The 14,248-nt window shown below is 54.1% G+C and overlaps 1 protein-coding gene and 1 long non-coding RNA gene across 2 annotated transcripts; one reads left to right on the top strand and one right to left on the bottom strand.

Moving 5' to 3' along the window:
• Positions 1–34: 34 nt before the first annotated feature.
• CSDC2 (cold shock domain containing C2) lies at positions 35–9,276 on the bottom strand. The gene is made up of 4 exons (XM_042051210.1): positions 8,961–9,276; positions 2,519–2,784; positions 2,142–2,264; positions 35–1,879 (listed from the first exon to the last, which is right to left on the bottom strand). Exons 2-4 carry the CDS (start codon positions 2,692–2,694, stop codon positions 1,717–1,719), a joined length of 462 nt encoding a protein of 153 aa, XP_041907144.1. The 5' UTR covers positions 2,695–2,784; positions 8,961–9,276; the 3' UTR covers positions 35–1,716.
• On the top strand, positions 6,058–14,226 carry LOC121675622. The gene is made up of 2 exons (XR_006020139.1): positions 6,058–6,481; positions 11,189–14,226. It is a non-coding gene; the product is annotated as an uncharacterized LOC121675622 (long non-coding RNA).
• Positions 14,227–14,248: the final 22 nt, after the last annotated feature.

The raw sequence follows: 14,248 nt of genomic DNA, 5'->3' as shown, positions 1-14,248 counted from the left end.
CACACACAGGACAAAGAGCCAGGATGGGCAGGGCTCATGGGAAAGTCACTTTTAATGGTTTATTGCCAATGTTACAAAGGTTGACACATGGTCAGACAGGCGGGAACCACACCAGAGTTGTAAAAACACCAACGAGTCTAGGGTTTTAGTTCATTTCCAAAAAAAAAAAAAAATCCAACAGTTTGCCTTGGCCAAGCTGACTGCATGTCCTGGGGATGCCTGGAGCCTGAGCCACAGTTGCCACAGCCCCTGGGAGAGCCAGGCTTCAGGTTGGCAGTGAGATGGGCCAGAGGGTCCCAGGGCAGTCCCCACACCAGCATGGGTGGTCCTCCTGAATCCACAGGGCCCAGCTGTCCTGGATGGCACCAGCCTTGCTCTGCTCCTCCTCCCACTTAGCCCTGTTGGCAACAGCGGCAGCAAAAAAGGTCCCCACTCTATCCACTGGCAGTGCCAGTAGCTCCTGCTGAGAAGATGCTCTGGGAGCTGCCTATAACTTCCTGCCCTGTTCAAGGGGTCCTGATGGCACCCCACTGTCTCCAACCCTGCTTGGAACCCTTTAAGATGCTGGTAATTCCTGGAGCATCAGGGCCATTCCCCTGGGGTGAGCTCAGGACCAGCCCAGTGCATGTTGTCCCTGTCCCAGTGCCCTCTGCGCTGCCACTCCCTGGGGCTGTGGGAGCCCACCTGGCCAGGGTATGGCAGAGAAGACCAAAAACTAAATTTGTGCTTTGTATACGAGACCCTGCCTACACCGAGGGGCTGGGGAGGATGTGGCTGCACTCACCCCATGGCCGAGGCTGCTCAGACCCCTCAGCCCCTCACCACCCCAGCAAGCTACAGACATGCACACACGCACGTGGGAACGGGGGCCCCAGAGGGCTGGGGGGCAAGAGAAGGAGGAGAAAGCGTCCATCTCCCCAGAAACCATGTCAGCACCGAGCCAAGAAAAGTGCGTTACTGCCCGGCAGCAGTGGGGAGCACAGAGGTGCCAAGTGCCCCCTGCCCCATGCCCAGGTGCAGCCCCCCAGGCACAGCACTGAGCACCCTGGGTGCCCTGCCAACAGCTGTTCACCTCTTAAAACTAAATCTTTGCTTTCTGTAAACCACTCACCTCCCCGTGGCACTGCTGACCTGAGATCTTGTGATGGAGGGATGTGGCTCAGGTGGGTGCTGTGAGCTGCCAGGGATGGGGATGGGTCTCAGCCACCCAGACCCCGCACAGTGATATGCCACCCCACACCACCCTGTTTTGTCCCTGCACCAGGGCATGTCCCACTGCTGCTGTCCCACTGTGGACCGAGTGGGATGTTCAGAGTGGAGTTCAGGAGGATGAGCCGAGCCACCCAGCCTCTCCCCATGCCCTCCTGCTCGCAGCACCTTCTTCAGGCCAGTGCAGCTGGAGGGCTGGAGGGTAGGACTGGTTCCTCTGTTCCCCATGGCCTCAGGAGCAAGGAATGGAACGTAGGGCTCGGTGCTGCCCCCGGAGCTGGGGGACAGTCAGGGAGGGCTCTGCTTCCCCTGTCCTCCTCGACAGACACTTACAAACACACACAGAGAAAGGAAACCGTAACCTTATAAAAGACACTGAACGCAAATGCCTGCATGTTTGGGGGCAGCCCCGGCCCCGCCGCCGCCTCGGCTCCCCCCACACCCCTTTGTGAGCAGCCGGGCAGGCTTGCTCTGTGGGGCTGAGTGGCTGGCGGCCCCCCTGGGCACCTAGGAGCCGATGATCTGGCCAGACCATGTCTCATGCTTCGTGTGGGGTGCCAGGTTGGTGAGGACCACCTCCACTGCCTGGAACTTCTGGTTCTTGGGAGGGATGGGGCAGACCTTGTACGTCACCTCGTCCCCCTCCACTGGGACATACTCCCCCTCGATGCTGCAGGAGAGGAAAGGAGAGGTGGTGGTGCTGCAGCCAAGAGATGGACCCCTGCCCCAGACCACCCAGAACAAAGGAAGGCACCTGACCCACCAGTTGTGCCTTGGAAAAGAAAACCCACAGGTGATGGAGGATACAGGACGAGCAGAGACCCATCTCCACCCCATGGAGACATCCACACCCCAGCCCACAAGTCTCCATCCCCATGCTGATGGCATAGCTCCCCTGGGGTCTTCTGGCACCACACAGCCCTGAGACTTACTCAGACACATGCACGAAAATGTCCTCTGTGCCATTCTCTGGGGTGATAAACCCATGGCCCTGGGAGCGAGAGAACTGCTTGCAGACACCCTTGAAGATGGGGCCAGCAGAGGCACGCGCTGTCCTACAGAAGGAAAGGGAAGGAGAATTTTCACTGGTGGCACTCGCCCAGGAGGTGGCACAGGGAGAGTTTTTGCTATGAACATGTGACGGTTCTGGGGCGAGCGCATGGCACCCACCCACGGCACTCTGGGCAGGTGTGTGCAGTGATGCTGGGCACCACGCTGGAAAAGTGCACCAGGTGTAAAGGGTTCTGCAGGCACTGCAGGTGACCACGGCTCAACTGGGCAGTTCCAAACCCTCATGCCAGGTACTTACGCCGAGTAGGTCCTGGTCCTCTTGGTGGGGAGGGGGCTGGGAAGGTCCCGTAGCAGGAGGTTGCCCCGCTCCCAGATGCGGCTGCCCTCCCGCTGGAAGGGGAAGGTGGGCCACACTGGCGACTTGGGCGAGTGCAGGGGTGGCACCGCCGGCGGGGCGCTGGGGTCCGATGACATGGTGGGGTTGGCGGGCTCCTCCGTTTTGGGATCGGGTGGGTGGGCAGCAGGAGAAAGGATGCTCCTGCGTGTGAGTCTACTGCCAGTGACCTGGGGAGCAAAAGGGGCTGGGGGTTACAGGCCCTTCTGTGAAACATTTGGCACAATTTGCTGTCAGGAACTGTCCCTCAGCTCCCAGCCATCTGTGGGAGCAGGCAGCATGCTGCCAGCCTTCTGTGTTGGACACCAACCTCCAGCACTGGGAATTGCCCCAGGAAGCCTGTCCCAGCTTGGAGTCATCTGGGATGTTCCAGCAAATCAATCCCAAGGAAAGAACCTGATTTGTTCAACTTTTCAATTGCCAGGATAATCCCACATATTTGAGATGAAGTCACTAAAAAGCACACCCTGGGAAAAGAAGCAGTGGAGCATGGGCTGCCACAGGCAAGGACCGTTTGGGGAAGGATGCCCATGCAGTGCCACCATGCCCGGGCCTCCAGTCCCAGCCTCTGAGAACTTCCCCCATCCTGATAAAAAAGTGAAGAAAAAAGGCTGAGACAACAGGTACGTAGCTCAGGGGTCTGAGGTCTTCTCATCTCAGGAGGTTGCTTCAGCCCCATAGGATTTAGGACACAACCCCAGCCCTAGCCAGCAGCTGCTGCCCACCCAGGCACATTTCTACAGGAAGAAGGAACACCAGGAGACTGTGGTGAGGCTGCCAGCCCTCAGGCACATCAGTCGAGCCACTGCACAAGCACGACCTCCTGCTGCTGCCATTGTCAGGCTCCAGTTTCCGGCTGGCATCATGCAGTTTGCAAGGAGTTAAAGCCCTAAGGGGCAGAAACCCTGCACACGGAGCAATCACAATCGTGGGCACTCTTGTCCTTGCTGAAGCACCCCAGCATGAAATTGGAGGGGTTGTGCATTTTTAAGCCTCCCAGATGCTCTGATGTGTGATCAGCACTGCAGCCACTTGCTCAGAAAGCCCTTGCTCTGTTGATTTTTCTTCCAATCAGTTGCTGCATCTGACGCTGGTGCCTCTGTCCCCTCTGGTCCCCACGCCAGGGGTTGCTTGGGAGCACCTCTCTTTGGGTGCACTGGGTGGGGGCTCAGCTATTTCCATCACTCTTCAGGCTCAGGAGCTTCCATCACCTGGACCTGAGGAGCCCAGTATCCCATGGAGTTACCATCCCCTTCCCCACCATCCCTGTCAGCCCTTTTCTGCCCTACTGCGGCATGCAGCATCTTTTGGGACAACACCTGCACACGCCAGGAAACACAGAGAATATTTAATTTCTTTTCTGACTCACTGTGGCCCTTTGAGACATGAAGGCCCTGGGGGCCCAGCAAAAGGGGGTCACCTACACTCTGAAATTAGCAGGCACCAAGGACATGGGAAAAGATTTCTAGAGCAGCTGAAGTTTCAAGGAGGGACCAGGAAATTCCTGTTCCCCTCAGCCTCCTCCACTTGCTTCCCCTGCCAGTGGCTATGCCTGCCACTGGGCCCCCATGGCTGCCAGTCCAGCTTGGATGCTGCCATGGGATGCTGCCCATATGGGCCTCAGCCAGCGTCCTAACAGCTGCCCCTCTCAGCCCTGCCAAGCTTTATCCCCGGGTCCAGGCAGTAAAGGCCACACTAGAATCCTACTCCAAGGCAGAAGCCACCACGTTCCTCCTGCCCTCTGAGACGACTTCCAGTTGTGGCTGCAAACCCCTCCAAACCGTCTTTCCCTTTGCTGGCTCCCCAGCCACCACCACACCAAACCCTTCATGTGCTTCAGTGGCTCCTCTCTGCCATGAAGAAACTGGAGCATGTACACCTTCCTCTGCTCCACATCCCACCCCACACAGGGACTGCTCAGCTCTTGGCCTGACAGGCTCAGCATCTCCTGCCCCTATGCCCAGGTTCAGCACCTATTTCCCCCATACCCTGGTTCACCATCCCCTGCTCCCATTCCCAGGGTCAGGCTCACCATCTCCTCCCTCCATGCCTAAGGAGCTCAGAGAGGCTCAGGGAGCACCCAAGTGGGACACCCCAAAGCCAGACCAGACACCAAACTGCTTCACAACTCCCATCTGTGGCCCCATCTGACTGCACTGCCTGCGCTGGTGAGCAGCCTGGCCACTTTAGGACAACAAAAAGTGATGTGGTCCCCCTGCATTGCTGCAGGATTCATCACCTTCCCAGGAGGTGTCAGGATTGGAGGAGTGGGATGATTTGCGCGAAATGGCCCTCAGTTCTCTGCCACATCATGAAGCTGTCAGTATGAAAATGGCCTCACCATGGTGCGCCTCCTCTGTGCGGCTTTCGCTGACTGATGAGGCCTTTCTGTTCCCCCACCAACTTAGGGACAATGGAGGGTATTTAACCTGAATAAGGATGCTTGGAGCAAACTATTAGTATGCTGAGGGAGTTGGTTGGCATCCACAAGGGGCTGGAAAAATGGAAGTTTCCCAGAGGCAAAATTAAAATAAGAGGCAAAGGAGTGTGCAGGAGGGGGAGCTTGCAGGGACAAAGCCGTGTGGACTGGTGAAGTGGCAACCAAGAGTGGGTTTGCCCCAGGTTCACCTGTGGGACCAGCCCACGCTCAGTTGTCCTGGAAGGCTCCCTGGTTCGGGGGATGAGTGGTGGTGGAGAATGGGAGCATGCTGGGCACCGCTGAGGAGGCAGATGCTCTGCTCCTGAGAGCTGAGGGCAGCAGCAGAGGGTGCCCCCCTGGGCTGCTGTTTGCCCTCAGGAGCTGAGCTTGCTCCATTTGGTGCAATCCCCCCCAGCCACAAGCAAGGTGCAATCCCCCCCAGGCACTCTGAGGGCGATCTGGATGGCCGATGGGGATGTGGGGGGGAGCCCTGGTGCAGGGTGGCAGCTCACTGGGATAAACACAGGGACAGGGCCCAGAAAGGCTGTGGGATCCCCATCCTTGGCAGATGCACTGCCCGGACATGTCACTGAGCTGCCTGCTCTATCTCCTGCTTGGAGCAGGGGCTGGAACAGGGATCCCTGTCCTGGGGCCATGCCGAGGCTGTCTCCCACAGCCAGCAGCACTCTGCCCCTCTTCAGCACCTCGATCAGGCATCCCGGATTTGTGGGTCAGCCTTCATGCCCGGCAGCTGAATGCCTGGCTTTGCTAGTGCTGGTGGAGCCGAGGCTGAGTAGGAGATTTAGCACATGAGGGACTCCAGGGCGGTATCCTACCTCCCACTCCATTTAAATCCCTGCTGCAAACAAAGGGACCGAGGAAATTAAACTCAGGGCAAAAGCAGGCTGAGAGAAGAGGGGGGACACAAGCATACCTTCACCAGTGTCTCCTCTGCTCCCCGTCCAGATGCAGATCAGGGAAAACCTCTACTACCCTTCTTCCCTTCCTGCTCTCCACCCCACCATCCTCTCCCCAACCCTTTCTCCACAATATGCTGCCCCACCAGGGGACAAGGAGGGAGTACCTCGGCACAAAAGGCATTTCCACCCTCTCCTCAATCTCCTGTGGTCACAGTAACCTCTGTGGGGGATGAGAGCATCTCTCCCCACCTCAGGTCTCTCCCGGCCTGGCTGACACCACCCCACGACACTATGTCCACCCCACGCACGTATACAGTGCAGGGACGAAATCCGGGACGAAATCCGGGTCACTTGAGGAAGCAAGAGGAGAGACTGCAGCAGCCCGGCTCTGCCGCGGGGCATGGGAAGCCTTTCCAGCGCAACCACCCTCCACTGTCTCTGCTGGACCTCCACCTCGCTCCTCCCTGTCTCCTCTTGGTGGCTTTGCTCCGAGGGTCTCCCGGGGTGACAGTCCGCCGAGCCAAGGAGGTAAGTGGCTGCAAGCCCAGGGCTGTCCTGGAAGGACGCTTTTAATAAGAAAACACCTCCTACCGTGTCCACCCTTCCCTCCTCCCCAAAAAAACGTCTCAAAGCTAAACCCCAGAGCCCTCTGGTGACAGGGTCTTCTTTGGCAGCAGCAGCCAGCTTTGCTTTTATATTTTTTGGAGGGCAGGCTCCCGAGCAAGCGGAGCTGACAGTCAGGAGCCCTTGCAGGCGGAGGCAGCAAACCCAGGCCAATTAAGGCAGACAGGCAGTAGACACATCCGCTTTTATCTCGAGATCCAAGTACCCCATTCATCAGCAGCGACTGAAAGGTCTGCGGTTTATCAAATAAAATCACTGTCTCTTTCCCCTTCTTTAAAGCCAAACACATTGACTTGGGTGCTGGCTGTGACCTTGTTTAACTAAACAGCCTTTCAAGGCCCTCCAGAAGGGGGGAAAGAGCCTCATGAAGAGGCACCAGCCTCTGTCTGCCACTCCCCGTTCATTAGCGGCAGCGAAGAAAAACCCCTCACGCTCCCTCGCCCGGGTGGGGGAATACATACTTAATTAGCTTAATCGCCCTCGGTGAGTCGGCCCTCCCGTGCGGCGTTTCTTTGTGCTCTTTCCCATCCGCTGGAACCCCCGGGATGCCCAGGATGGATTGGTGGATGGGTGGCCGCTTTGCTGGCGGCCGTCACGCTCCGGCTCTGGACGTGACCCTTCGGCTGGCCAGACCGTCGCCTTTATGGGCCGTTCCCTTTCACGGCCGCCGCTTCTCTTTGTAAATCCCCAGCTCGGATGCGGTCTGCCACCACACTCGGGTCTCCCGAGTGCCACTGCTCCCCCCACCCCAGACAAGGAGCTGGAGGTTATTTTCCCTCTGCTGCCTTTCTCCTGCACGGGCTCTTCCATGGCACTCACCATCACGTTTTCTCCATCCCTGCAACTGCCAGTGGCCCCAGTTCAGGAGTCAGATTTGCTACCCCTCTAAATCCACCCCAGTAGAAAAAAAGGTCTCTGTATATCAAAAAGCCACCCCATCTCCACAGCCAGCTGCCAGCAGCCATCTCCTCACCCCATGGAGCACGGAAAGCAATGCTCTGGCCCGCTGCCATCCTCGGGGAGGCTGATGCCCCCCCCAGACCCAGCTTGTCTAGACACAGGCTGAAACAGAGAAGAGCTACACCCCTCCAGACGCATGAGCGTGTCCCCAGAGCTCAATGCAAAAACAAAAATCCCATTTTTCGGCTGCTTGGCATGTTCACCTGCTGAGGGACCCAACAACGACACAGTGGCCAGCAGAGATCCCAGGGGGGCTGCCATGAGGGGCAGGAACCAGGTGGGGAACCAGGATAGCTCCAGGCAGGGGTTACCGCGAGCAGGGCCGCCGCAATGCTCGCTGGGCTGTTTCTCCATCCTTCCTTCTTCGGAGAAGGCTCACAGCCTTAGAGTCTGGCAGATTTTTATAAATGCTGTCTCTGTCCGATGCTAATGAAAGCCTCTCAGCTCCCCCCTCTCCCGTTTTTGGTTACCAGATCATGTTAAGAGTTAAATACCAAGCAAAGCAATTTTCTCACCTACCCTGCATATTACAAACCTCTTTGCTGAGACAAATTACTATAGGAAAAATAAAACTAGGCGGTTTTTGGGCAATGCTCACTGACAGCATCCCCTCCCCAGCTAAGCCAATCACACTCCCAACTCCAGAGATCTTTGCTGAGATAGTCTCGCCTACGATACAGCCTGCTTAGCGCTAAAATATGAATGTCACCTTTATGGATTGATTATAAAAAGCTCCCTTAGTCAGTGCTGGGCTGCCCAGTTCTCAGGAAGGCCATGAGGGAGAGCAAGCAGGCTGACAGATGCAAAGGAGAAGCAAAGGGAGAAACCATCATGGAGGCTTGATTTACCTTTTAAGCATGTATGCTTAATCATCACTCCCAAATACCAAGTTTGTGACATTTGTTTGCTTTCTTGTGATGGTTTTTATTTTTTTAATTAGCATAGCATCAGTTCAAAGACCTGGCATAAACATCTTCGCCTGTGTCCTTCCTTCCTCCTTTGTGGATCTAACTTACCATCGGCAGGAATAGTGCAGCCAGTCCAAAGAAATCCCAGTTCCAGCCCCCATCACTATCAGCCTGCTTTAATAAGTCAGATTTTTCACAAACTGCCTCCCGCTCACCCGGCAATCAGAGAGCTGGATCCCAGCTGAGCTCAGCCCTCCGTGGCAAAGCCCTGGCTTATTTGCCCCCAAGTCAAAGCAGACGTGCAACATTGCCGCCGCCACCCCCAGGGGAGTTATTGTTCCAGAGGCTGGTGGGGAATAGCCAAACCGAAGGAGGGAAGTCACACTTCATCCTCGCATCTCTCCACCGTCAAAAGGAAAAAGCAGGTTTCAAAGAAAAAGGTGGTCCGTGAAGTTTAATCTCCAGCTACAATTGCCCGGGCACGCTGCATGGCCATTGTGCCTCCCCTTACTCACCTCCTCAGCAGCGACGGGCTCCCTGGAGCTGCGCTCTGCAGAGCATCGGTGCTCGGAGGGGCCGGACGCTCCTCCGCTGCCTTGCGAGGAGCAGCGGTCTCGCCTACAGTCCGGCTCCGGGGGGCTTTCTCGGCTGGCTGCCGGCCGGCTGATGGATCTGCGGTAGCTAATGTGTGGATGATGTGCGCCTCGAACACACACGCATCCGCACGCCTTCCCCTGACGTCAGGGCCGGGCCAGGGGGAGCGGGCAGGTGGGAGGGATCAGCCTGGTCATTTCTGAGCTAGCTAGGCTTAAAGGAGAAAGTCTGTATGGGGCGCCGGAGGTGACGAGGGTCGGCCCCGGGGGGTGCATCGCTCCCGTTACGCAACGTGACGCGCATCGGTGGCACAGCCGGACGCAGTGGGGCAGCCCATAGGCTGCAGGGACAGCAGGATGGGGTGTGCACTGCAGGCAGGGATGCGGATGGAGTCCCTCGCAATGGGTGAAACCTCTCCTCTGTCACCCCAACTCTCACTGGTGCCCTGCAGCCGCTCTTCCCATCTGCCCAAGCACCCCTGGGTACCACAGCCACCCCCGGTGCAGTAGGAGAGAACAGGAGGCACATGCCGCAAATGCACCCTACTGCCCCACTCCCTCTGGGCTCACAGCCAGCCAACACAAGCTCAGGTGCTTTCTAAGGGCCCCATTTCTATCAGTGCACTGTGCCAAAAGATCTTTCCTTTCTGTTCTCCCCTGTGCTTGTGTGACCATGCCTGCCACCTCCGCGGCCAGAGGCCACGTCATAAATTCGCCTGAGACTTTCTCTAGTCGGGGTGTAGGGTAATGGGATGAGGGCAGAATCGTTTGCTGATTCCATTGGGGAATAGGGCAAGGAGTAATGGGGTTTAAATTACAAAGAGCAAGATTGATGTTAGACATTAGGAAACACTTTCTTACAGAACAGACAGTTAATTACTCAAGTAGATTGCCTGGCCAAGAACCAGGGTCTCTATTACTGGAGGCTGGTAAGAACAGGCTGGGTAGGCATATCTCGAGGGGGATTTAGGTGATATCAACCTCATTTTGGAGTAGAAAGGTGGACCACGTCAGCAAGTCCCTGTCTGTGATCCTGGAATAAAATTTATAACAACCCCGAACAACCATGGCGCAGTATCAGTGCTGCAGGGAGCTGTTATGGACATGCTGTGACACGGGGTTGTCATGGGTTGTTTTTGTTTCCTTAAACTCTTTCCTTGATACATTCTAAGTAGCTGAACATGGTGATGCCAATTAGACCTGTTCCACGAACAATCTTCAGGGCTGCAGGGTGGTGTACAAGTTGTGTGGGAACCACATGGTATGGCACAGAGACAGAAGATAGAGTCAAAGCTGCTCCACCTAGCTGTATCCATCTATCCATCCATCCGTCGGGTGTTGATACGGGGCTGTTCCAAGAGCTTTGGCAGAGGGATCAGATCACAAAGTACTTGTCTCTCTCCTGTCAGTGAATTATAGTGCAGAAAAAAGCTCCATGGGCAGAAGAGACCAGCCCATGGTAAAGCCACCAAGAAGCACTGAAACCCCAGTGGGTTCTGCCATTGCCCATTATGCTCTGTTTGTGGCTTTTCAAGTAGTTTTCCACGGCAGAATAGGATCCCCATTCATGCCCTACAGACACCACAAGGCTTATTTCTCCAGTCTACCCTTCAGGATTTTGCAAAAGAGGGAGAGGAGATCCCAGCCAGGTCTCAGTCTCCACTCTGAGTTTCTCCTGAGATGGCTTCTCCTTTCTTGGGGGAAACTTTGGCTCTCCCACATAAAGGCTCTTGATGGAGAAGGCACGGGGAACTTGAAGTACATTTGGCTGGAAGGTGGCTCTGGGCATGCGCTGCAGCGGAGAAGGCAGAGAGTCTAAAGCATGCAAAAATGATAAAAGGAGAAGAGGGGAAGCTTTGATCAAACAGAGGGTGGGAGTGGGGGTGCCAGAGATGCCTGCAGAGATGGAAGCAAAGGCAGGAACGCGGACGACTTTGTACGTGAGAAGATACATAATTCCTTTGGAGTCAATCAAAGGAGGGCCAGAACTGCCAAGATGCAAATTACCACTCACCTCCCCTAGCATCCCTGAGCCAGTTTTCTCCAAGAGCCACGAGGATGTGGGGACAGAGGAGAAAGTAATTTGGGGGCTCCTTTCATTTTCCTCAAAGGTTCCAATCCTTCAGGTAACTTCAAATATTATTTTCCAGTTTTCCTGTACAATCAAGAGAATGAGAAACGTCTGGGATTTTCTCTGAGGGACAGAAAAATTCTTCTGCAACCCCTGGATTCCAGCAGTTAAAGCTTCAAAAAACACAACCCAGCAACTGAGAACCATGCTCTGAAATACTGGAAAAGCCCCAATACTGCTGAGAGAGACTCTAGAGACTTTATGGCTCTGTGTTGAAAGGTATGTACAGGCACTGTGGATTTCTGGATATTCACCATGTCAGTACTACTGGGACAAAAGGAGACAACTCAGCAAAACAAAGCTGTTCACATCATCTCCAACAGCAAGACTCTTTAACAGCAGCATTAAATATAGTACAACTCTGAGCACTACCATTAGCTGAGGCAACACCCATATTTTACAGGGCATAATTTGACTTTTGTTTATATTTTTACATTGAAGATGGCACTTATGAAATATGGAATTCCTCCAGGGAGAAAACCTGGGCAGGAACAGAGCAACATCTGTCATGTGCAGACAGCCCAGGCACACACCACTTGTGATTGGGGAGGGGCTACCTGAAGAAAGTGAGACTGGAAATCATTTCCCACAGCCTGGGATGTTACTGGTGGAAGCTGAGAGCCAGACTCGGCTCTGGTGGTGATTGTAGCCTGGTACTGGAGGCAGTGAAGCTCATCCCACACTGCCATTGCCAGCTTTCTCTCCACACATTTCAATTCCGTTTCCCCAGAGTGAAATCTGCAAGTTTCACCAAAATACACAGCTGCACAGAGAAGAGGAATCTTATTGTCCTTACTGAGGAGTGGCCCACAGCATTCAATCCTTGTTGGCAATACAGGAGAGGAAGATTCTGCACATCTTGCTTGGTGCCTGCACTTTATAGGACACGAAAGACCTCACTCATAGGACCCAAGACAGTATGAAGCAGGGCCTTGCAGACCTGCTGCTCACACAGCTGTTTTTTGGGGACTGTGGATAAGGCTGAAGGGAGATGCATCTGTTTCATATTGGGCAACCAAAGGCCCCCGATGAGGCACGGTTACTGGAAGCATGGAAAGTATTAGTTCAAGACTGGGCTAGAAATGGAAGCATGATTGACTCTGTCCAAATCCACTTCTCTCCATTTCCCATGTTCTCCCAGGTATTTCAGTCTACTATTCTCTGAGCGCATGCCCCTACTTAACCTTACAGTTCTTATGTACAAGCATCCAGAGCGATCACCTTGGCAAAGCCAACAGTGCCTAAGTTCTCTTTCCTTGTGTGATACCAAAGCTATTTCCTTCCTTGCTGTCAGGACAGGGTTGAGAACAATTCTCTCTTCTGAAAAAGTAGCTACAGACACCTGCAAAAGCTGCACTAGATAAAGGTCAAATCTTGCATTGCCAGACCTGCATGAGGCCAGGACAGAACAGCAAGGGATGTGGCATGTGTGCCAGCAAAACTGTGCTGTGCCGAGATTAGCGCAGCCGTGACTGGAGTGCAGGAGAAAGGAGCCTTTGTAAGGCTCCCTGAAGTAGAACAAGAAGAGCAAGAAATGCTGGTGATTTGGGTTGAGGCGTTCTGATAGAGTGGTGTCTGCTGTGCCGGCAGCAGAGCTCCTTGCTGAGACAGTAGGTGCTGCTCCAAGAAAAATGCTGCTCTTCTCAGGTGACAGGGGAAATCTTGTTTCTGGCCCCCCCATTTAATACAAACATGCTAAACATGGGCAGACCAGCCATGTTCATTTAAAAAAACAACAACCCCACAACCCAATAGATCCTGGTAAAACAGAGACATTGAGAAGAGAACAAAATCTCCTTGTCCAAGACAGGTATCTTCTTAATGAGGCCTAACCATGGTATTTCCAACCTTGTTTTCCCCCTCCCTTTCTGAGACAGCTCAACATTTAATGATTTCTTACCTAAGCTGCTCGTTACTGTCCCACCACACACTGCTGGGGAGCGTGGGGGATGACACACTTAGCCTTTGCATCAAAGCCATGATGCTGACAGTGCAGTTTTCACTGTCAGCCAGGGATGTTTGGTTTTCCTGGCAGATCTTTTTTTAAACACACTTCAAACAACCTCCTTTCATTTTCCCTGACAAATCTCAGACGTTACCACACCCCCTTGTTTTCTGCCATCCCTCATGCTGCTTTTCCCTCACTGATTCCCTCACTGCAGAAAGCACCGAGGCCTCAAAAATTATATGATGGGGGCTGGTTTCCTTTTGGCAATTAACACTCACAAACTATTCCAGTATGGTGGTGGTTTGCCCCTGAAAATAACCTTGACCTAAGCATTAGGCAGACGCAGCTGCACTTCCAGGTGCAAAGAGGATTATAAACCCACCCGGGTTTCCTGGAGAGGTGGGCAAACAGCTGAAGAATTGACTATCAGAGACTAATCTTTGGGCTCCTAAGTGCAAGAGAGACATGGTGCTCCTGGAGCAGGTCCAGCAGAGGGCAACAAGGATAATTGGGGGACTGGAGCTCCTCTTTTATAAGGAAAGGTTGAGGGAGCTGGGCCTGTTGGGGCTTGAGAAGACTGAGAGGGGACCTGATCAATGTGTATCAGTGTATGAAGGGCGTCAAGGTTGGAGTCAGGCTCTTCACGGTGGTGCGAAGCAATAGGACAACAAGCAATGGGGCAGAAACTGAGGCACAGGAAGTTCCACCTGAACATGAAGAAGAACTTCTTTACTGTGCAGATGACCAGGCACTGGAACAGTCTGTCCAGAGAGGGTGTGGAGTCTCCCTCACTGGAGAGGGAATGCAAGAATCCTCTGGATGCAATACCTGTGCCATGTGCTCTGGGATGACCATGATACCAACCTGGCTGGAATATAAACTAACACAATCTGAAGCATTAGAAAGCAGGCATTCTTTATCTACGCAGGATACATAGAAGAATATCTCTAAAAACTTTTATTCTCTGTTATTTATCAACCCTGCTTGAGCAGGGAGGTTGGACCAGATGCCCCACTGTGGTACCTTCCTATCTGACTTCTTCTGTGATCTCTGCTACCCTATCTGGACTGAAGTTTACGGAAATGATAAATTAAATCAGAATAACCGCAGTTGTAAATTGTTTCAGCTGTG

Source organism: Corvus kubaryi, unplaced genomic scaffold (genome assembly GCF_017639235.1).
Source record: "Corvus kubaryi isolate FWS band 111438036 unplaced genomic scaffold, C.kubaryi_AGA036_p1.0 74, whole genome shotgun sequence".
Lineage (NCBI taxonomy): Eukaryota > Metazoa > Chordata > Aves > Passeriformes > Corvidae > Corvus > Corvus kubaryi.
Note: the sequence above shows the minus strand (reverse complement) of the source record. Positions and strands in the feature narration are given on the sequence as shown.

Excerpts from the sequence above, each read along its gene's own strand:
- CSDC2 (XM_042051210.1), bottom strand. The coding sequence starts at position 2,694 with ATGTCATCGGACCCCAGCGCCCCGCCGGCGGTGCCACCCCTGCACTCG. Across the intron at positions 2,265-2,518 it reads AGGACCAGGACCTACTCGGC|GACAGCGCGTGCCTCTGCTG; the intron begins GTAAGTACCTGG and ends TTCCTTCTGTAG. Across the intron at positions 1,880-2,141 it reads ATTTTCGTGCATGTGTCTGA|CATCGAGGGGGAGTATGTCC; the intron begins GTAAGTCTCAGG and ends CCTCTCCTGCAG.